This window comes from Trichechus manatus, unplaced genomic scaffold, assembly GCF_000243295.1.
Source record: "Trichechus manatus latirostris isolate Lorelei unplaced genomic scaffold, TriManLat1.0 scaffold00128, whole genome shotgun sequence".
Lineage (NCBI taxonomy): Eukaryota > Metazoa > Chordata > Mammalia > Sirenia > Trichechidae > Trichechus > Trichechus manatus.
In genome coordinates, this window is record NW_004444064.1 from 3917040 (window position 1) to 3940638 (window position 23599).

General features: G+C 46.2%; 1 protein-coding gene across 2 annotated transcripts in view; it reads right to left on the reverse strand.

Annotated features, from left to right (window-relative positions):
* Positions 1-16136, reverse strand: part of SLX9 (SLX9 ribosome biogenesis factor) — a 45009-nt gene extending 28873 nt beyond the window's left edge. For both annotated transcript variants that reach the window (XM_023739058.1, XM_004384794.2), the window contains exons 1-2: positions 15883-16136; positions 1676-1784 (exon numbers count right to left, since the gene is read on the reverse strand). In XM_023739058.1, the coding sequence (XP_023594826.1) occupies positions 1676-1784; positions 15883-16020 (247 nt within the window). In that variant the 5' untranslated portion in view covers positions 16021-16136. The remainder of the gene's footprint in view (positions 1-1675; positions 1785-15882) is intronic.
* Positions 16137-23599: the final 7463 nt, after the last annotated feature.

Consider the following 23599-nt stretch of genomic DNA (forward strand, 5'->3'; position numbering starts at 1 on the left):
CGTCCTGTGATCGTCCACAGCCCTGAACACAGAGATGACAGGGTGAATAAAGTGCCTACCAGCTCTCTGGGAGAATAACTTACTCAGCTTTACGGGAATTTAAAAACCCTAAAAGGATTATCTGTATGAAATGATAAAGAGCTAACCGCTACGACGTCCAAAGCATTTGTTCAGGTTCAAGAAAAGCCACCAAAACTTCCCCAAATACACAGACAAACCACAAGAGAGTAAGTAAGCACGCAGAAAACCATTCCATTGTGCTTGTAACCAAAGGAACGGGACTTTGTGCAGCTACTGTCTTCAGGAGTGAGTTCACACAGCTGCCAGCGGGTGCAGGGTGGCCCTCCCCCCCGCCCCCGGTCCCTGAGGGCAGGCAGGTCTCTGCCACCCAGCCAGGGGAGCATGCAGCGAGACCCAGCAGAGTCCAGCCAAACCCTGGCTGCCTCCACGTTGGCACTTGTCCTAGGAAACTATTTGCGGGAGGAATTCAACGCACAAAGAACGCAAATTAACGACATCTCCTCAGGGAAATAGTAAGAATTCAAAGCAATGACGCAGACCACGACGTAACCCCAAAGAAAATGCTTGACAGAAAATCACAGCCAGGAAGCCATGATAACCTGCAGCTCCAAGAGCTGTCTACAAAACGTCGATGGAAACGCAGAAGAATTGCTGTAAAAACCCGGAAGCTGCTTAATTATCCAACCAGAAAACAGAGTATCAGAAAGAGAACTATGTACATCAGCTCGATAGAGTATCTTACAGCCACCAAGAACGAATGCCAAACCTAAGACCTTCCGATGGTAAAGCTGAGAACGCGCACCAGGATGACAGCAGTGTAAGAAGACGCAGTGCAGGGGGTTAGAAAGGCTAACAGAGACCACCCAGCCCTGCAGGGACGCAGGGACAGACTGCGAGCTCTTACAGCTACATACTGTCATTACCTTTAAATGCTTCATTTTAGACGTGCATTTATCATCTGCTTCCCTCCAGAAAGTGGCGGGTGGGTGCGTGGGCCCCCGCCCCGACTCCCAAGCCCTGCCAGGCATGTGCCTGCAGAGTAGCGCTGCACTCCACCGCCAAGGTCCCCAGCTCCAAAAGGGGAAGCTTGGGTAAGTGTCAGCTGAATCAGAGAAATATACTAAATCAGCAAAATCCAAAACGTGGGGCACTTGACAGGAAAAATGACCCAGTTCCACATCATTAAAAACATTAAGGACAGAAAGTGCCAGGTACTCTGTAGCCCTCAGTTAAACACCCTGATTTTTACAAGGCAACGCTGATGAGACCATCGTGAAAACGTGAGCTGGTACCTTTACGTGATATTAAGGGACTCCTGCCAATCTCTTTGGGTGTGATAAGGGTACCGTAACTATGTTTATTCTGTTAAGAGCCCGTAGACATACATACTAAAGGGTTTATGACTGAAACACTATGACGTCTTGCACTGGCTTCAAAAGAATCCAGTACGTGTGTGCTGAAGGCAGGCGGTGGGTACGTGAGGTTTCTTTATGCTATTCTTTCTATTTTAGTACATGCTCGAAATTTCCCACAATAACAGAGCTTTACAGGCTAACCTGAACTCTGCTCAGGCCCGTGCATGTCAGTAACCCCAAAGCTGGGCTAGCATCAGTGTTCTCAATGCCCCACCCTGTTCCCCGCCCCCCACTCTCACCTCTCTTGAAGGAAGCGAGGGTCCTTGTGACCAGGTCCAGCTTCTGCTCCAAGGCACTGAGGTCTATCTTGGTCCCGGCAAAGATGTTAGTGCCCACGGACGCCCCATCCTAACACCCCAACGAAAAGGAAAGAAAAGAGCAGACATCAGGCTGGTTCAGTGGTTTCAGACCCAAATACGAGGCAGCCGCAACACAGGGGGTGCCTCTCCGCCAGCACCCTAGGACCAAGGCCCTGTAGATGTGCAGGACTCGACTGCTTGGCTTCCCCATAACAGGCACCTTGGGGACACACCCCTCGCTCCCCAGAGCAGAGGCCTCCCTCAGCCCAGAGCTGTCGGACATAACTACCTTCTCCCACCTCATACCACCAAGCGGGCCTTGGCTTCTGGTGTCCTGTGACTGCTTGGACCACAGTCATGGCCAGAACTGGTTATAAATAAAGCTCAACACTTAGAAGCACTTGTGACAGGAACCAAATTTCCTTCCTGAGCCCCCCATTTCTTTATTCTTTCTCCATCACTCTCCTATTTCAGAACCACTATTCTATCTCAACAGTCTCTTTCCAGCTCATATTCATCCCTACATCACGACTCCAAAAACCTCCAAGTCTACTTGGCCAACGTGCCAGCTGTGACCCAGAGCCCCTCAGCTCCCCATGCCCCATCCAGCTTGTTCAAGCTCTGTGCTTGGATGCTTCCTCCTCCATGACCGTCCAGCGGCCTTGGAAGCAAACCCAGCATCAGTCCTGGGGCAGTTACAGGCTGAGGGGCAGGACAGGGCTGGGCAGACACTGGTCAGATGGCCACGATGGTGCCAGGCTGGATTTCAGCTCCCTGCACCCCGCACCCAGAGGCCCTGCCTAGAGCATCTGGTAGGGGGAGAGAAAGTCAGTAGACAAGAAAAGTCGGAGGAGACAAGCATCCCTACAACAACAGCTTCATGGATGAGAAGCAGCATCAAGTTAACTTCCAGAAGGCGGAGATCAATCATGTCCCCGCGTTCCCGCTTCTCCGTCACCTCGGACACCAGCCACCCACCCGCACTCTCCCTCTCTGGCCCTAGCCACCCGCGGCTAGGTCACACTTCACGAGTTAGGAGGACAGCATCCTAGAGTTTGTTAATTCACTTGAACAGTTCATGGAACTCACAGAAGAGATTATACTTAGGACCACCGGTTTTACTGCAGTAAAAGGATATAGATCAGGGTCATCATAAGGCGGGGATGCATGGGCAAGGTCTGGGAAGTTCCTAGTGTAGAGCAGCTGCGTCTCAAAGAGAGCACGCCACCCTCCCTCCCTCAGCTGACCAGGAGCCTCTCCAAGCCTGAGCCTGTGTTCCGGGCTTTATCAGCCAGTCCTGCAGGACAGGCTAAATCCTGCCTCCTGAGGGGCGTGGCTAGCAGCCTCCCAGGGGTGTCTTTTCTGGTCTGGCCAGTCCCCACTCACCAGCACGAATCCTCAGGTGTGGCCTGAAAGTCCCAGACCAAGGCACCCAACTACCCCAAAGGTTATTTCTCTGGAAATGAGGACAAAGGTCACCTTACTTAGAGTAAAACTAGGTCCTTTACCCCACAGCTCCCAGAGCATTAACACAGGGAGCAGAGCAGGAGACTGGGGGATGGGCAGGGAAGGTATCCAAGGAGGGAGCATCTGGGACAGACTGGCACAGGGGAGCCAACAGAGACACATGATGGCATGGTGGAAACACGGGCTCATCGGCTTCATCTCTCTGGGACAGGGCTGGCTCTCTGAGAGATGATCAACTGACACCAGCACTGGGCTCCCTCAGGCCAGATGGGGGTAAAGGGATGTGGGGAATCTGCCCGCTAGCAGGGATTAATTGGTGTGGTGGTTGGAAGCTGAGATGCAAACAGTGGGTCCTAGAAGAACAGGGAAACTACTCCCTGGCTCCCGACTGCTCTCACGTTCCCACACCACCCACCTCTCCCCACGGTATTTAAGGGGTCGCAGACGACACCCCAGCGAAATCTGGAGCCACTGTGTAGGGAGCTCCACCCGGTCCGGGCTGCTTGCAGAGTTGGTGTTGCTGAAGCTGTCCTATCAGTAACCCTCGTTAAATGCTGTGTAAAAACATGAAGCAAATCGTTCCCAGACATAGCACCCATGAGAATGGAACACCATGCCACGGACATGCAGTTCAGTATCTGAAATGGACAATGGGCATACCATGATTTGTGAGTGCTTTCCTTCTTTTTTCCGGCACAGTGATATTGGGGTGGGGGGGTGCTGTTGCTGGGAGGACATTCTGCCTCTACACTTCCCATCTGGGCCGCCTAAGCAAAAGCCTTGAGCCCAGAACATTTCTCTGATAAGGAGGCTAGGAACTCGGTTTCTCTCTATCTCTTCTCCTTATAGGAGAAGCTTTCCTCTCTGTTCTGGGCACACAGTAACGTCCTCTGTCTTGCTCATGTCTGGGCGCCATATAGCACTGGGCCAACCCACTTCTGTATCTGTTCCCAGTAGGGAAGGAACAGGGTCTCCCTCCACTGCAGCACAGGAGGGGTGAGCATGGAACATCAGTCTTGAACCATCTGTGAGGGGGGACTCGCCGGCCCTGGGACACCAGTGCACACAACGGATGCTGATTTTGCTCTGTCCCCTCTCTATGTGAGTAAAATGTTATGCAATGCGGTCAGAGCCTGTAGTTTGTGTCTTTTGTTGGTGACCTCGAATCCTGGTCCAAAAGGAGCCCTCATACGCTGCTGGTGGGCATGTAAATTGGTGCGGCCACCGTGGACAGCCGTTTGGCAGCTCCTGCGTAAGTTAAACGTAGAACCACCATATGACACAGCAATCGCACTCCGTCTGTCTACAGAAAAACGTGTGTGCAAACGTTCATTGCGGCGTTCTTCATGAAGAGCCAGAACATGGCAACAACCTACATGCCCATCATTGGACGAACAGAGAAAACATGTCCATCCATACAGTGGAATATTATCCAGCCATGAAAAGGAATAAAGCACTGATACGCGCTACTACTTCTTTTCTTTTCATTACCCACCATTCGCAAGTGTTAAGATGACATAGCGGTTTTGATTTACATCTCCATAATGGCTGACGGGAGCCCCTGGGTGGTGAAAACAGTTAAGCGTCTTGATTACCAGCTAAAAAGTTGATGGTTCGAACTTCTAACACACCAAGAGAAAACAAACCTCGCAATCTGCTCCCAAAGGGTCACAGCTTTGAAACCCTGCACGTGGAGTCTCCGTAAGTCGGAACCGACTCAACGTAACTAACAACACCGGCTAATGAGAGCCCCTGGGTGGGGCAAACCGTTAAGCGCAGGACTTAAAAGCTGGACTACTAGCTGAAAAAACAGCCGTTTGAACCCACCCAGAGCCACCTGATGGCAACTAACAACTGATAAGGGATGTAAAATCAAAAGAGATGGCTGAACGAATGCTAAGGTTAATGAACTAATGAAAGGTGATTTAACAGAATGTAGAAATTATCAGACAATATCATTATCACATGCAAGTAAAATTTTGCTGAAGATAATTCAAAAACAGTTGCAGCAGTAAGTGGACAGGGAACTGCCAGAAATTCAAGTCAGATTCAGAAGAGGATGTAGAACGGAAGATATCACTGGTGATGTCAGATGCATCTTGGCTGAAAGCAGAGAACACCAAAAGCATGTTTACTTGTGTTTTATTGACTGTGCAAAAGCATTCGACTGTGTGGATCATAACCAATTACGGATAACATTGCAAAGAATGGAAATTCCAGAACACTTAACTGTGCTCATGTGGAACCTGTACATAGACCAAGAGGCAGTCATTCAAACAGCACAAGGGGACATTGAGTGGTTTAAAATCAGGAACAGTATGTGTCAGGGTTGCATCCTTTCACCATACCTATTCAATCTGTATGTGGAGTGAATAATCCAAGATGCTGGACTATATGAAGACGAACAGATCAGAGAACAGGATCAGAGAAAGACTCGTTAACAACCTGTGATGTCCAGATGACACAACCTTGCTTGCTAAAAGTGAAGAGGACTTAAGCACTTACTGATGAAGATCAAAGACTACAGCCTTCAGAATGGATTACACCTCAACATAAAGAAAATAAAAATCCTCATAACTGGTCCAATAAGCAACATCATGATAAATGTAGAAAAGACTGAAGTTGTCGAGGATTTCATTTTACTTGGATACACAATCAACGCCCATGGAAGCAGCAGTCAAGAAATAAAATGACATACTGCACTGGGTAAATCTGCTACAAAGGACTTGTTGAAGTGTTAAGAAGCAAAGATGTCACTTTGAGAACTAAGGTGTGCATGGCCAAAGCCATGGTAACGTCAAACGCCTCATATGTATGCGAAAGCTGGACAATGAATAAGGAAGACAGAAGAAAAATTTATGCCTTCGAATTATGCTGTTGGTGACGAACGTTGAATATACCATGGACTGGCAGAAGAATGAACAAATCTGTCTTGGAAGAAGTACAGCCAGAACGCTCCTTAGAAGTGAAGACGGCAATAGTTCGTCTCACATACTTTGGACATGTTATCAGGAGGGACCAACTCAATGGCACCTAACAACAACAATTCTAAGGCTTAATATAACCTTTCATACAGATGCAAATCCTGCCGCTTAGGAACCAACCCTACTCTTAAGGCTTTGTGGTTAGGCTAAGACTGTAAATCTGTAGGCAAACCTTATCCAACTCTTTGTGTTAGATGTCCCCAGATTTTATGCTCTGGGTGAAGTAATGTTTAACAAACTATTCCCGACAGTAGCCATCAGACCATTGTTTTGTGACAGTCAAGACATCCCCCCTAATTACAACCATTTACAATTATGTCTTTTAGTCAATGTATTCCAGAGGTATTAATGCAACCACTGTTAAAAATCAGGCTTTGCTTTGTCCTGCCTTTGACTGACCTCAATCACTGTAAACCAATCAAAATAATGTTTGTAATTCCTCATACGGCACTATAAACTATGGGTGATTTATACCCCTCCTGTGGGAGTTTTGTGAACTTCAGACCCTGAGGCTTTCAGATCCCCCCCCCCACCCATTCGAATGGTATCTCAGCTTCAATAAAACTGATTTACTTTAACAGAGGTGGAAAGTCTTTTCTCTACAAGATTTGGTGTAACTGGTAGGATTCGGAGTCATCTTTCCCTGGCAGACCCCGAGGAGCTGAAAAACTGGAATCAGGCCCTGACAAGGGGCCCTTTGTACCCTCCTGCTTTCTCGGACCACACGGGATCTGTCTGGAAGTGAGGGCTCCCAAAGCAAACCCCGAAGCATCTCAGTGTGGTTCTTCTGGGATTTACTAAAGCCATTCTTCACTTTCCCTGTCTCATTCGTGGCTGAATAAGCTTGCTGGAGGTTTATGTTTTGTTCGTGGCTTAACAAGTTCGTAGGAGGATGGTGTTTTCAGCTGTGTTTGAGTGTCACAAGGTTTACACCTGCTGGCTGTATCTTGTTAAGCGTGTTCATGCATACCTTTTTTTTGCTTTACATTTTGTAGAAATCTTGTGTGTGACAGCCTGCCATCTAGCGGAGGAAAGGTATAACCACCAGCACAAAACTTTTGTTTCTCTACGGGTGCATCGGGCTTCACGCACCCGTTGGCTGCCGGCATGTAGAGGTCTTTGGTAAGATGAAGAATGCCGTCTCAAAAGACTATAGCGGATCCCCCTCTGGGATCTCCACTTGTTATATGATTAAGAATTATGGCCTCAGTGCAGTTCAATATCTTGAACGATGGCATGCGCTTACCTGAAAGAGCGCCTCCGGGATCAGTTTCCACTTTGGGGAAGATTTGAGTTTACTAAGTTCATCTTTTCACACAGTAAACTAGAGGCTAAAAGTCTCTGAATCAATCAGAACCAGTGGGTTTTAGAAGCTTCCATGAAACAAAATAATAGTAAATTTGCCTCACTGCAGGACACAATGTCCAGGCAAAGCAAAGCAAATTAAGGAATTGCAATGCCAAAACTCTACTGTCACTACAGCGTGTTCTCCTCTTGCTACTCCTCTGGAGGCTGCTTCTTTATATCCATCTCTACCTTCTTGTCTTGACAATACTTTGTGAAAGTTTCCTTGGTATCCTAGGGAATCCGCAGGAGAAACCAAACTAGCAGCTACAAGAAAGACTAAACCAGTAATTGAGATGTCTTTTAAAATTAAATACCCAAAGGCAGGAGAAGGTCCTCCCAACGTTATCTTTGCCTCATGGTCTAAAGCAGGACTTCCCGCTATCATGAATGAGTATCCTAGCCCTCACGAAGATCCTCACAAGTTTTATCAGGAATTTTAAATCCTGGTAGAAGCATATGAGCCCAGACTAGCAGACTTGCATAACCTCTTACCCATGCTGTTGGGACTTGGGGATGCTCAACGGTGGATAAAGGAGGGCAAATGGAAGGATCAGAAAAATCATAACCCATTCAACCAAATATCCTGGTTTGGAGTTGATAACCAGACTAAGGAAATTGTTACAAACTTAACTGACTACTTCTTAAAGGTGTTTCCAAAAAAGATAAATTAGGCCAAGGTTCAAGCTTGTAAGCAAGAAACAGATGAGAATGTATATAATTACAGAGACCGTTTAATGAAATTATTTACAGAACACTCTGGTTTGAACTTAGAAATGAAGGAGTTACAATCATCTTTAATTCTTTTTGCACGTGCCCCCATCCAGAACTAGCAGATTTGGTTAAATGTCATCAACTACGTGGAAAAGTACTGACTCAGAATTAACTTCTCTCGTGTACAAATTGGATGAAACATTTGAATAAAAAGCTAAGGATCCAGAGCAAAAAACCAAGACCAAGCAAACTAAATAGATAGCTTTCAAACTGCAACAATTCCAATGCTGCAGACATAGTAAATTTAAATCACACACTGGAGCGAGATCTAAGAACCCTCAATCCAACCAAGGTACACGGAGTTGCCAATTATTGCAAAAAGCCAGGACATTGCAAGAAACATTGCCTTAAATTGAACAAGCCTGGTGTTTTGCCATCAGCACCCAAAACTGAATGAAGGGGCTCCAAGGATATATTAGGGGCCTTTTCAGTAGTAGCTCTTGACTCACAAGGAGAACAACCCTCCAAATTAATGGAGAACCATGTAAATTCTTAACTGACATGAGGACTACTCTTTCAGCTATTAACCCCACAAGTTTGTAAAAGCCTCTACCCCAGAGTACAAAACCTCTAAAGTAGTGGGGGTTTCAAATCATGAACAGACTTTAGTACACTCCCACCCTATTTCTGTTTCTCTGGGTCCTATAGAAAATATACACCTATTTTTACTCCGTTTAAATATGGTGGTTAATTTCTCAGAGACTTTTTATTTAAATAGAATTGTCATATCAAATTTACTGATCAAGAAGAAATTATCTTAGATCCATCTAATAACTCTTCACTCCCAAACATTTAGACTCAGAGGAGGTCTTATGCCACCTTCAGGCACTTACCTTCCCGTTACACGCTTCCAAATCCCAAGAAGCCATGACACCTTTAGATTGTCTTTCTACGGTGCTAGGAAGTTTATCAGCCAACTCATTCACAGACATTGGCCAGGTTCTGTCAGCAGAACCTATTAAAAGCCAGATTAACACCTCTAAACCTTTACCTAAGGTCCCTCAACATCTTTAAAATGGGAGGCCAGAGATGGACTGGCCCCCAATAATTCACAATTTTCTGGCCAAAGGGTCCCTCATTCCTTGCATTAGACCACACAATACTCCAGTACTTCCAGTACTTCAACAGCCAGGGTTGGAGATTTATACAAGATTTAAGGGCATTCAACCATACTGTTATCCCAAGATTTCCCATAGTGCCCAATCCCCATTTGCTTTTGTTTAATGTAACTCCAGATACAACTCATTTTTCAGTGACAGCTTTGTGCAGTGCTTTTTTTCACTGTCCCACGGCATCCAGACAGTCAGTATCTGTTCGCATTCACCTGGGATAATCAACAATAAACCTGAAGTATAACGCCCCAGGGATTTACTGAATCTCCCACCTACCTTTCCCAGATTTTGCATGCTGATTTACAGCCCCTACAGTTCACTAAGGGATCTACCTTATTACAGCATGTAGATGATCTCCTGGTCTGCTCAAATTCGTTGTAAGCCTTCATAGAGTATAATGTTTTATTCTTACAACATTTGCCTGCTAAAGGGCACAAAATGTTCAAAGAAAAACTGCAGCTAGCGTTACCAGCAGTGAAATATTTAGGGCACATTATCTCTGCACAAGGGGTTTCTACATAACCAAAGAAAAAAAAAAGCATGCCATTGTAGCTTTTCCTATCCCCACAACAAAGAAGCAATTAAGGGGATTTTTAAGCCTTTGTGGCTACCGCCAAGCATGGATTACTAATTTCTCACTAATGGCCCATCCCTTATACAAGTTTTTAAAAGGGTCTGCACCTGACACATTTCAATTATCTGAGGAGGATGTCTAAGCTGTCTCTAAAATAAAGGAGTCTCCTCTCACTACCCCAGGTTTGGAGTTCCCCAATTATAACTTTTCTTTGTATGTTCTTGAAATGGCTGGCAATGCTTTGGGAATGCTCACACAAGCTCACAGAGGCCAACAGTGATCTATGGGGTATTAAAACTTGTAATTAGATCCTGTGGCCAGGGGGTACCCCCATGCCTCAGGGCAGTAGCTGCCACAGCCTGATTAGTTGAAGCCACAGTCAACATCATGCTTGGAAATTTCTTAGATGTGTATGTTCCACATGCTATCAATGTTATTTTAAATTCTACACTCACCCAACATTTATTAGCTTGGCATTATAACCTCTTATGAAGTCCTTCTTTCGGTTGCATCCAATATCCAGTTGCATGCTGTTAATTCTTTAAATCCTGCCGCTTTGCTGCCTTTACCTAGTGATGTTAACACTGTCCTTCATCATTGTCCTGATTTAACAGATCAGCTACTTACCCCCAGACAGGACTTGCAGGTGATTGCTCTCCTTAACCCTCATCTAATTCTTTTCGTTAATGGGTCTTGTTTAAAACCAGATTCTTCTAGCTCTCATTATCAAGGTGGATATACAGTCACCACATCTACGAAGATTTTGGGAAGCAATCCTTTACCAGATGTTGTATCAGCTCAACAAGCTAAAATGATATGCTCACTAGGGCTTCCAAGTTGGCCTCTGAACAGTGGGTAACCACTTATACAAATTTAAACTTTGATTTTGGGATCCTTTGGAAACAAAGGGGATTCCCAAGATCCTCTGGGACACAGATTAAAAATGGCCCCTTGGTAGCCAACCTTCTAGAGGCTCTCTTGCTCCCTTCTGAAACTGCAGTAGTCAAAATTCAGGCCCACCAACCAAAAAGATTCCTCAGACAGAAGTAGTCAGAGGAAATATACTGGCCAACATGGCTGCCAAACAAGCTGACTCTCCACCTTTCATTTATACTCGTGACGAATTCTTGCCACAATCAGAATGAAGAGGAGGAAATAAAAGTTTTGCCCTTCTAAGCTGCCAAATTTCAATTGTTTAAAGGCCCTGGACCATGTTAAGCTGGGTATAGCTAAGCCCAGCCCATATCTGTTTAATTTTTCTCAATTTTCTGATCTTTTAAAAATTCTTAGTAAGTATCAACAACTGGCCACAGAGAAGAGATTAAGGACTGGGTACATAATAAACGTTATCAGGGTCCCACTATACATTTGTAGAATGGTCCTGGGGACAGATCTGTTTTGCCTACTTACATTCATGTTCCATTACTCCAAACCTGTTTAACCAAGATGCCCAAAATGCCAAGCAAAAGCCTCACTGATTTCTTTCAACAACATTTTTGGGAAAATGTTAATCTGCTGCCAACCACACATCATCTTTTAGCTCCACAGCTCCTGACAGAATAAGAACATTTATGATGCTGAGCAATTCTGGCTCAGACCTTTACAGCCCTTCTTGTCAATACTGTCCCTATAAACCCTCTATTCATAACAAATGTCATCTTTGCGGCAACAGTCCTCCAGATATGCTCACTAGCTTACTAATCTAAAATCCTAGGGGAAAAAACTGCTGTTTGTCATGACTCGGCCAGTCATCAGACTAAGGCCCCTGACAAAAAGAAAGAACAATGGAGAAGAGAAGATTGTAAAATTAACAAGGATACTTCCCTTTGGGAAGGGTCAGATTCAAAACCTGTAATTCCCAAGGACTTACACATCCTTTCGGTCATAACCGTCCATATGAAGGAACATTTGGAAAGAAAAAGAATCATAGACATTTTGTGAAAATACTTTTGGGGACAATTTTGGAAAGCTGTAGTACAGGTAGTAAGACAATGTCCCGTTTGCTCTGAATTCAATCCTGGAAGACCTTACTGGCCTTCACCTGTAAGATATCCTTTGCCAACTGGACTGATGCGCCAATGACAGATGGATTTCATTCAATTAACCCCTCCCAATGGTTATAAATTTGTTTTGGTTCTAATTTGTAGATATTTACATTGGGTTGAAGCTCTCCCTTGCTGTAAGGCCACAGCAGCTTTTGTGGCCAAAGTTATTAGAAAATATTATTCCTATGTGGGGCACTCCAGCTGTACTGCAGTGAAAGAGGGACCACTTCACTGGACTAGTAGTCACTGCCATGTGTAACATGTTTCCCATTCTTCAGAGACTTCATTGCCCTTATCACCCCCCGTCCTCTGGGCTTGCAGAAAGAACTAATGGTATCATAAAAACTCAGCTGGCAAAACTTACCTCTTCCATAAGATTGACTTGGCTGCAGGTCCTCCCATTAGTCTTAATGAACTTGAGGGCCCCTCCTTTTGGCCCTCATAATCTAACTCCATATAAAACTATAACAGGACAACCTATGAATCTGCCATGTTTAGTGGCTATTGCTGACTTGAATTTAATACAAATAAATTTATTAAAGTACTGTCAGTCTTTAATTCATTGTGCTACAGAGCATGCAAAATTTCTTTAAAAAAAAAAAAACTTTCAACAGTAAAGGTACTGAAAGATCTGCTACCCTACCCCTCTTGCCTGGAAACTATGTTTATTGGAAAAGACATCATCTAAAAGATTCCCCTGAACCTCAGTGGAAGGGACCTTACTTAATTTCACTCACTAATCCATGTGCTGCAAAACTGCAGGGGGTCAAGCTTGGATCCACCTGTCCCAATTGAAAAAGGCCTCTGTCCCTAAATGGACTGTTAAAGCCACTGAAGACCTCAAAGTTTAAACAATCCTGGGAAAAGACACAGACAACATCTAAGAAGATGGATGGCTTGCTTTCCCAAGATCCTGGACCAGGCCTGTATCTTGGATTTGAGCTACTATCTACGCAACCTTTAGAAAATTCTAAACTTAGTCTAGTGATACTATGAGTAATCATACTTATTTGATGTGTGTGGTACTATTCCTTCTAGTATTTGTGTTCTAATCATAATCCCTACTATCATTTTAATCCCTTTATTGTTTCATTTTTCTACTGCTTGGCAAAAAAAAAAAAGCTTTTATCAAATTAACTCAATCAGTAGCCAGCGCTAGCAATTTAACTGAATGCCGGATATGTCACTCTTCCCTTCGGTCTACACAAAATCATACCGATCCTTTCACTGTACCAATATTAGATTATAAGTGCATGCCTAATTTTACTATTGATTTAAATTTTTAAAAAAGTTTAAATGGGCTATTCATGTCAAATTACGGCTAACTGCAGAATTATCCACTTATCTATCAGCTCCCTGTTTCAACCTTACCCATGCATGGTTAGAATGTTCTACTTTGTCCGCATCATGTGATTTTTTTTTTTTAAATTAATAATGCTCAGTATTATTTCACAGGAGCAGATAACTGTTGCAAACATAATCAAAACCTCCCAGTCTGTGCCTGTCTCCAGGACCCCCTGCTAACTGGCTTGAAAAGGCCAATCAGTCCATTCCATTTCCTAATATTCAAACTGGGGGAAGTATACTGTGCGCTCCATCTGGATAGGGCTTTTTATGTGTAAGATCAGCTTACTCAAGGAAAGAGTCCGATAATTCACCCTATACTTGGGCTTTGCCATGTCTAGATGGTTAAAATATGCTAGGCCAATGCACCTTAGGAACTCCGGGCATTCTTTTAAGTATCCACACTCATGCTAATAGCATACAATGGACAAGTAACATTAAAATCGTTACAGTTTCTAAAAGGGAGATGGTGCTGCAGGGAAACCCTATACCTGATCGTCCAGGTTGGGGATGGTCATTTCTGCATGCCACTATACCTTGGTTTGGGACCATATAATTAGAGCAGTCCATTTGCAACTTGTCTGCCACCATGGCCCAACTTGATGATAATGTGGCCAATGAAACTGCCACACAACAAAAATTTTAGAATCCTTGGCAAAAGTGGCCCTGGACTACAAAAGAGCCCTAGACTTCCTTTTAGCCCAGGAAGGAAGGATTTGTGCCATTGCTAACACCTGTTGCTCTTGGATTAACACCACTGGAAAAGTTAAACAGAATATTGCTAAAATTCATCAAAAAGCTATTTGATTACATTCTATACCCCCTATAACTTTACCATCCTTTTTGGTATCTTCAGTTGGCTACGTAATACTGCTGGTTCATGGTTACAGTCTCTGTTGCAAACTTAGTTAATCATATTAACAATAATAATCTGTATTACTGGAATTACAAAATGTGTTATAAAATGTGCCTCTACCATAGGAACTAATAATGCTGCCTCATCTCATGCTCAGAGAAACTATGCATATCAACAATGCATTCGTGAACCCAAAACTAGAGAAGCCTCATAACTTAGATTAGCCAATTAAAAGTAAGTCAGGCTGTTCCTCCAATGTGGCCATATCCTATCCACTGCACATAACAAAATTACCAAAGATGACTGCTTAGCCATGGCATGGTGGACTCACGGAGCTGCCCAGCAACCACGGTACCAGTGGTTCCCAACTATGGGGGAAAATGAGGTTAACACGAAAAAACTACAAAGGTTAAGCTGCCGCCTGGGAGCAGCATATTGACGAACCCATGCAAAAAAGAGTATGCCCATAAGTGTGATCAGATGATGTTCTTCAAAATCCTTGATCAAAAGGAGGAAATGATATGGGACATAAAATCAAAAGAGGCATCTGACCTAAAAGTAAAATGGCTGAACTCATGCTAAGGCTTAATGTAGCCTTTCACACAGATTCAAATCCTGTTGCTTAGGAAGCAATCCTATTATAAGTCTTTGTGGTTAAGCTAAGACTGTAAATCTGTAACCAAATCTTATCAAACTGTTAGTATTAGATCTCCCCAGGAGATCTTATGCTCTGGGAAAGGTAATGTTTAACAACCTGTTCCTGACAGGAGCCATCATGCCATTGTTTTGTAACAGTCACGGGACTCCTTCCATGATTACAAATATTTGTAAAATTATGTCTTTTAGCCAATCAATGTATTCCCACTGTATTAACGTAACCAATAATGTTAAAAATTATGTTTCGACTCACCTCAATCACTATAAACCAATCAAAACACTGTTAGTAGTTCCTCATTGGGCACTATCAACTATGGGTGATCTGTACTTTTGTCGGGGGAGGCTTTCATGCTCCTCCATTCAAATGGTATCCTGGCTTCAATAAATCTCTTTAATTTACTTTAACAGAGGAGGAAAGTCTTTTCTCTATAATGTAAGTATGTGCCATAACAAGGATTAAACCCGCAAACAATACGCTAAGTGAAACAAGCCAGACACAAAAAACCCACGTATTGTATGATCCCATTCATGTGAAATATCCAGAATAGTGCAATTTATAGAGACAGGAAGCACCGTGGTGGTTGCTCAGGGCCGAGGGAGATGGGGGTGGGCGGGGGGTGCGGATGATAGCTAAAGGGTAGGGGGTTTCTTTTCCGTTTTCAGTCTCTTCATCTTTCTCTTTTAACCCCAGGGGTTTCCCTCCCTTCCTTGGGACCTCAGCTACAAAGAAGTCTCTGCCATTTTTTGTGCGGCACTCCTAGACTCCGTGGTGCAAGGTTTCCTAGTTTTCTTACACAACACTGGGAGCGGAGGAGGTCGGCGCCCCCAGTCTACGCCCTCACCCCTCCCGGAGGTCGTACCCCGACGCTCGCCCGTCCGCGGGCCGCCGACTGAGCACGAGCGGCCCGGGACCCACGCGGCCGCCCCTCCGACCGCAGGCTGCACCGCCGGGGCGTCCCACCCTCGCCGCTCGCCCGGTACCGACCTTACCTTTCCCCTGGCTCCGCCGCTCGAAAGGTGTGGCGGGGACGGCCCCTGGGGCGAGGGCGCGGGGCCAAGCGCTGCCTCCTCGCTGGGCCTCACGGCCGACGAATGCACCCGAGTTCGCAGCTCCCTCACTTTCCCCATATCCCCGGTGAAGAACCACAGCCGCGCGGAAACACGCCGCAGAGCCTGCCGGGAGCCAGTCCTTCGCTCTGCAGTCCCGGCGGGAAACAAGAACCGCAGCTGCTGGGATCCGCACGCTTTCTGGGCTGTGCGGTTTCCCGGAAGTCAGGATCCGCGGAGGGGCGGGGCGAGGCGTGTTCTTTCTGATCGCAGCCCAAGGTCCCGCCCCTGACCTGGAACCTTCGAACCCTCGCGTTTGCCGTGTGCCGTATGTCTGTGCCCCGCAGGCGGACGCGGTCGCGGGTCTCATTCCGGCTCCTGCCGTTCAAGGGCGGTGACCCTGGGCACGTTACCGTGGCCCTGTGACCCCGAGTTTCTCTATTTTTAAAAAGGGAGCATTGCGGTGTTAGGACCATCTCCCAGGGCTGGTGGGGCTACTCGTTCCAATAATGTCACCCGGAGTGTTTAGGAGTTCGGCTGCTAACGAAAAGGTCGGCAGTTCGAATCCACCGGCTGCTCCTTGGAAACCCTATGGCGCAGTTCTATTCTGTCCTATAGGGTCGTTGTGAGTCAGAATGACTCGGCAAGAACTGGTTTGGTTTTTTGGTTTTCTGTCATTTGGAACATGCCTCCAGACCGTGCTGGGCAAGGACCAAACCTGTGTTTCTTGTAAGACCCTAGGGGGCAGTGGTGGTTCAGTGGTAAAATTCTTGCCTTCCGTGCGGGATACCCAAGTTTGATTCTTGGCCGGCCCATGAACCTTAGGCAGCTACCACCCCTCTGTCAGTGGAGGCTTGCGTGTTGCTGTTGTTAAAGTAATATTAAAGCCAATAATAGAAATTGATTTGAGGATTATTTAGCATGCGATTTGCAAATCGGGCGACCCTTCTGACTGGAGAGTCAAGAATGTTCGAAAGAAGAAAGATTTTTCACAGATTTTTGTATTCCATTTTATCACTAGTAAATTATACATCGCCATGGAAAAGGGCTGGAATAGAACTGATAACACAGTTTGTGGCTATGCTGGATTCACACAGCATTGTCTTGAAGAACAATTAATTCCTGATGGATCCGAAGATGGCGCTTCTAATCTGACCTTTGGAGTTTTAATTTGTGGAAACTGCCCGTAGGTAATTCTAAAAAAAGAGCGCAATGTCCAAGGCAAACATTCTTTACAAATTAAGCTAAACTATTGTTTTGTCTTAAAGGTGACTTTTAGGAGACCAGTTGCTGCTTTTTATGGGTCAAAGATTATCTCAGGCAGATAGCTTGGGTGGGTCATTTTAACCTCCATGGAATCCGGAAATCTGGATTCCAAGAGAATTAAAACTCCATTCCTCACTGTGATGCTGAACAGGTTCCAGCAGAGCTACCAGACTAAGCCGGTCTAGAAGGAAAGGCCTGGAGATCTGAAAAATCAGCTGTGAAAACCCTATGGATCGCAGTAGTCCAAACAGAAACCCATCATGCGGATAGTGCAGAACTGGGCAGCGTTTCATTCTGTTCTCCGTAGGGTCACCATGAGTTGGGGGCGTCAGATGGCAGCTAACAAGAAGGCCCTGAGAGAAGAAATACAATCAGAGGACTATTTGAATGTGAGGCATTCACATCATGAGAAATATTACATTCCTCTCGAGAAATGTAGTTGGAATCTCAAGTCCACTGTAGAGAGGGAGACTGTAACAACCCTTCCCTGAGCTAGTCCATTTTAATCAACTATTATTGATCCGTTACTTCGTGTCAAGCATTTATTTTTCACATTTTCATCTGATCCTCAGGATACCTCTGTGAAATCGGGTATCGCTCTCCCACTTAAATGGGACACAAAACAAGTGCATAACTTGCCACGGGTCCCACACTGGAAGTGCTGGGACAGGACTTGAACCCTGCTCTTCTGGTCTTGTACGCTGTTTGATTCCTGCTGTGTGTGCCCTGCTGCCTCCTTGCATTAGGGAAAGCAAAAGAAGGGTAAGATGTGATTCCTGTCCTCAAGAGTTCTATTGTTCTGGCGGGGACACTAAGCTGACACGTCGAAGACAAAATACAGTATAAAACAGGCCACGGTCAGAGACCACAAGAAAAGGCCGCTGTCTTCCTTATCTAGTGCTGCTGTGACAGAAATGCTACAAGTGGATGACTTTAACAAAGAGGAATTTATTCTCTCACAGTTTAGGAGGCTAGAAGTCCAAATTCAAGGTGACAGCTCCAGGGGAAGGCTTTCTTTCTCTGTTGACTATGGAGGAAAGTCCTTGTCATCAATCTTCCCCTGGTCTAGGAGCTTCTCTGCACAGGAACACCTGGTCCAATAAGGACATGCTCTGCTCCCAGTGCTTCTTTCCTGTTGATATAAAGTCCCCCTATCTCTCTGCTTGCTTCTCTTTTTTATATCTCAGAAGAGATCGGCTTAAGACACAATCTAATCTTGTGGATTGAGCCCTGCCTCATTAACATAACTGCCACTAATCCCATCTCATTAACATCCTAGAGATAGGATTGACAACACACAGGAAAATCACATCAGATGACAAAACAGTGGACAATCACACAATACTGGGAATCATGGCCTAGCCAAATTGATACACATATTTTTGGGGTACACAATTCAATCCATGATGGCTGCCAAACCCAGGCTTACTCCTTTGCCCCCCACAAGAAAGTACCCCTAAGCGCCAGCATCCAGGGCAGCCAACCCCATCCCAGGAACTACAGTGAAATAGCAGTCCCAGGCAGAGCTGGGCACCATTTCTTAGGAAGGATAAGGATGTTCTGCCCAGCTGGATGATGGGACAGGGACCACATAGACCCCTTATATAGGGAGATGGTGGAATCAACAATTTCTTCAAGGCTGCACAACTGGCTTGAATTCATGTGCACTTAACATATTCAAGTCTTTATTGTATCTTGGTCATCTAATGCTGCTATAATAGAAATACCACAAGTGAATGGCTTTAACAAAGAGAAATTTATTCGCTCACAGTCTACTAGGTTCCAAGTCCAAATTCAGGGCATCAGCTCCAGGGGAAAGCTTTCTCTGTGGGCTCTGGAGGACGGTCTTTGTCATCAGTATTCCCTTGGTCTGGGAGCATCTCAGCACAGGAACTTCTGGTCCAAAGGATGTGCTTTGCTCCCAGCACTGCTTTCTTGGTGGTATGAGGTCCCTGTGTCTCTTGCTTGCTTCTCTCTTTTATATATCAAAAGAGATTGGCTTAAGACACAACCTGATCTTGTAGATCTCATCAGTATAACTGCCACTAATCCATCTCATTACATCATAGTGATAGGATTTACAACATGTAGAAAAATCACATAAAATGGTGGACAATCATACAATACTGGGAATCATGGCCCAGCCAACTGATACACACATTTTGTGGGGGGACATAATTCAATCCATGCCATTTGAGTATTTGCAAGTCATTATTTGTTTCTCTCCAACTAGACTTGTTCTCAACCAGTCTACCGAGGAATGCTGATGATCAGGAAACTTCCACAGGTGAAGCATATACAGTAAAGAGCTGGGGGTCTGGCATATTTGGAATGCCTACAGCTGCCTTTGCACCTGAGCCCGGTTGATTCCAGTCGTGAAAATGCTCAGGAGCGACACATTTATGTACCTTCAGTGTAGGTGACCATGTATTGTTTCAACAACCCGCTTAGTAACTATTCAAATCTGAATTGACTTTATGAAGTTGGTGCTATTTATTTAAAGACTGTATTCTCTAAAGCCCGGATTCTCCTTCCAAGATCCACCCAGTATTGAGGCAAAGATATTCAGCTGTATAAAGGAGGAAGTCTCAAAAGAAGTAGTTCAAGTGTGGGAGAGGGTTGGAGTTGCAAAAGGACGACCTCATTGACAAGAAGTCCTCACTGACAAGATGCTTTTTTTAAGTTAGTTAATTAATGAATTTAAATTTTCTTTTTGAAAAGGTAATATATGTAGATATCAAAAGGATATATGCAGTGAAAAGTAAGCCTTTCTCCCTCAGCTGCCCCCAGCCCCTGATTCCCTCCCCAGACTCAACTGTAATTACCAATTTCCTGGTGACATTCCAGACACATTCTGTACATAAAACAGTCTTATCTATGAAAATGTATTTTTCATGGATCCTTTTTGTCACACGCATCAGATCTTCCTCTCCACACTGTTCCTCACCCAGCTTTTTCACGTAACAGTGTTTCTCGACGCTTGCTGTCCTCACTACCACTGGCTCACGTTAGCAGCTGCAGAGGTCAACGGCCGCCATATTGGTGTGGCCACAGCCCTATCAGCACGGAGTTACTGTTTCCTGCCTTTCACGCCAACACACAAAGCTGGAATGCGTGTCCTTACACATACCACAAGAAACTTTCCAAAGAAAAGTTTCAGGAAGAGACTGTAGTCTGTTTGGCGATTGGTGTATAAGTACAATTCAAGTCTCTTACCACCTATTGCCCGCAAATGGCTGGATGCCTTTCCAACAGACTCATGAGGGGAGCAGAACCCACCTGCCACCTCCTTCAACAGCATGTGCCCTTGTCCCTGGGCCCTCCATGGCCAAGCTGCCGGTAGCACTCTAGACAAGCACTCTTCCAGGGCCTGCTCTGTGCTGGGCTCAGGGGACGGGGGACCTCAGTCAAACCCATGTGGATTTGAGCTAGCTTTTCCTAGTCGGCTGAACCGCTCTGGAATTCAGGATTGAAACCTATCTCGTTTGCTTCCTCGTTAGTCTGTCTCTGATGACTTTGTGCCCTGTGTAATAGTCATGTTGTTGTTGTGGGCTGATTTCAATTCACAGCAACCCTGTAGAACAGAGTTGAACTGCCCTGTCATGGATTGAATTATGTCCCCAAAAATGTGTGTATTGATTTGGCTGGGCCAAGGGTCCCGTACTGTGTGATTTTCCCTGTGTGGTAAATCCTGCCTCTATGATGTTAATGAGGGAGGATGGGTGGAAGTTGTGTTAGTGAGGCAGGACTCAATTTACAAGATCGGGTTGTGTCCTGAGGCAATCTCTGAGGTACAAAAGACAGAAGTGAGCAGTGAGACGGGGACCTCATACCATCAAGAAAGCAGGGCCGGGAGCAGAGCGCGTCCTTTGGACTGGAGTCCCTGCGCCGAGAAGCTCCTAGTCCTGGGGAACATTGATGAGAAGGCCAACAGAGAGAGAAAGCCTTCCCCTGGAGCTGACGCCGGGAATTTGGACTTTTAGCCTACTTTGACTGTGAGGAAATAAATTTCTCTTCGTTAAAACCATACTCTTGTGGTATTTCTGTTGTAGCAGCGCTAGATGACTAAGACATGCCCCACAGGGTTTCCTAAGCTGTAATCTTCACAGGAACAGATTGACATGTCTGTTCTCTTGCAGAGCCGCTAGTAGGTTCAAACCACCGACCTTTCAGTTAACAGGCGAGCACTTAACCATTGCACCACCAGGTCTCCTTACTATTGGGCAAAAAAACGATCAAACAGGACTGACCCTCATAGTCACTAAGAAAGGAGGGGTCGTCAAGGCTGCTTGCCAGAGAGTTTCTCTGTGGCCTGTGGCTAAGCTTCCACCCAACCAGAGAGCCTGCAAAACCCCAAGATCACCAGGCCACCGCCTGCGGGGTGTTTGGGGCTGTCTTCCCCTCCCTGAGAGCAAGGCTGTTAGAACAGGGCCTGTGTGTGTGTCAGCAGGCGGAATGGCTGGGCCGCTCTGTGCAGGCAGACAGGCAGCAGCCCCCCTCCCTCACTCCCGCCCCAGAGTGAGATATGCGGGGGGCTCAGAGCACAGAGAGGCTGGCAGAGAGACTCCAGCAGTAGCATCTCTCATTACTCAACGGTGAGCACTGTGAACAGATGCAGTCACAGCAGCCAGGGCTGCGGGCTGGATGGCAAAGGACCTCTGTGGGGTCATCAGCTCACACAGGCAGGCCAGGGTGGCGGCTCCTCCAGGGCAGGGATCCAGCTTGTCTTCCCACCACCTGACCCCTTGAGATGCCCCCTCCCTGCCCCAGTCATCTGCCTTCTCTTTACACCCGAGGCCCAGCGAGTAAGGCTCCGGGAGGGGAGGCAGTGGGGCTCCAGCGAGGCGAGGACCCAGTGAGGGGCTGTGGGAGGGGCCGGTGGCTCAAGAACTCTAGGAGCTCTGCTAAGCGAGCACAGAGGACGCGTCAGGTGCAGGGTGGCCTCGGACACAGGCCGCACCAGGACTGTGATGGAAGCAGGGCTCAGCGCCTCTCCATAAGGTGTCCCGCTGCACTCGGGTGACAGCTATGCTGAGGCCACCCAGCAGGCAACAGCAGAGCTGGGATCTGTGGGTCCCAGAGCCCCTGGGACAGCACTGCCCTGAGGCCTCACCGCTCGGCTACCATCCCTGCACAAGGACGTCTCTGGCTGGGGAAGGACGCCAGGAAGCAGTACCTCAGATGGAGCAGGTGCAGAGTGCCAGCTCTTCCGGAGGACAGGACGCCCTCACCTCTGTTCAGTGGGAGTGGGAGGCTCAGATCCTGGGTCGGACGGTCTTCGCCTTTTTACCAATGTGACATGAACTTCAGAGGACAACAGTTTTGGGCGTGGGGTTCCCGAATTTGGAAACTCTTAGGCTAAAGATAATGTGCCCAACTCAACGTGACCACCAAGGGGAAGTTCTGAGGAAGTGTATCAAGTCACTACTTGAGTGAGTCAAGAGCTGACTGCAGAGCCCTAACCCCTCAGAAGTGCTGGGGAGGTGGAGGAGGGGGGAGGCAGAAGATTAGGGAAGACGTTGCCTGAGACATGATTTCTACAAGTGCACGTTGCTCGGCGTGGGAGTCAGAGATGGGGCCTGAGCATGGAACTGCCATAGAGGGGCTGTGGGGCATCCTCCATCCTCCAGGAGAGCAGGGCCCAGAGCGCCCCATTCCTTTAGCTTTCCATTTCTTTTCCTTTCATTTCAGCGCTCTCCCTAGCTGGCAGAGAGCAGCAAACTGGGGTTCAGTTCTTTGGTTTTTGTTTTGGATGGTAGGGAGGGATTCAGAGCGGTCCATGCAGGTGTGTTCCAAGACATGGCAGGTAATTAGACTTGATTGAACCCCGGGGAGTCAGTGTGGGAAGTGTGGGCTTTATTCTGCAGGCCCTCCCAGGGATCTGAGTGGGAGAAAGTGGGGAAAGAGTTCCTTACACGTTCCTTGTCTGTCATCCAAAATCTCAACCTTCTCCTAGGGGTGGAAGGGTCAGGCATTCCCCAGAACTCCAAGGCCTCTGGATGCCCTGCCCTTCCTCAGCTTTGTCTTTCTTGCTTAAACCCTCCAGAGTCTCATCTGCATCCACTTCTGTGAACTAAGGAGAGGAAGGTTATGATTTCCATCCATTACAGGCCAAGAAACCGATGCAGAAAGATTAAATTGTTTCCCCAGTTTTAAAAGTTGAAAAACAGAAGCAGAAAATTCAATGGGGAGAAACTTCTCTGTAAATGCAGATAGGCACCCTCCTCAAAATCAGCAACAACAAAATACCAGGTGTAATTTTATTGCAAGCTCCGTGAATGCTGGGACCACATCTCACACAGCATTTTATTATTACATCTTGATGTTTATTGAGCACTTACCGTATGCCAGGCCCTTTGAGGGAGCCTTCCACATGTTCTCACTTGTCCTCTGA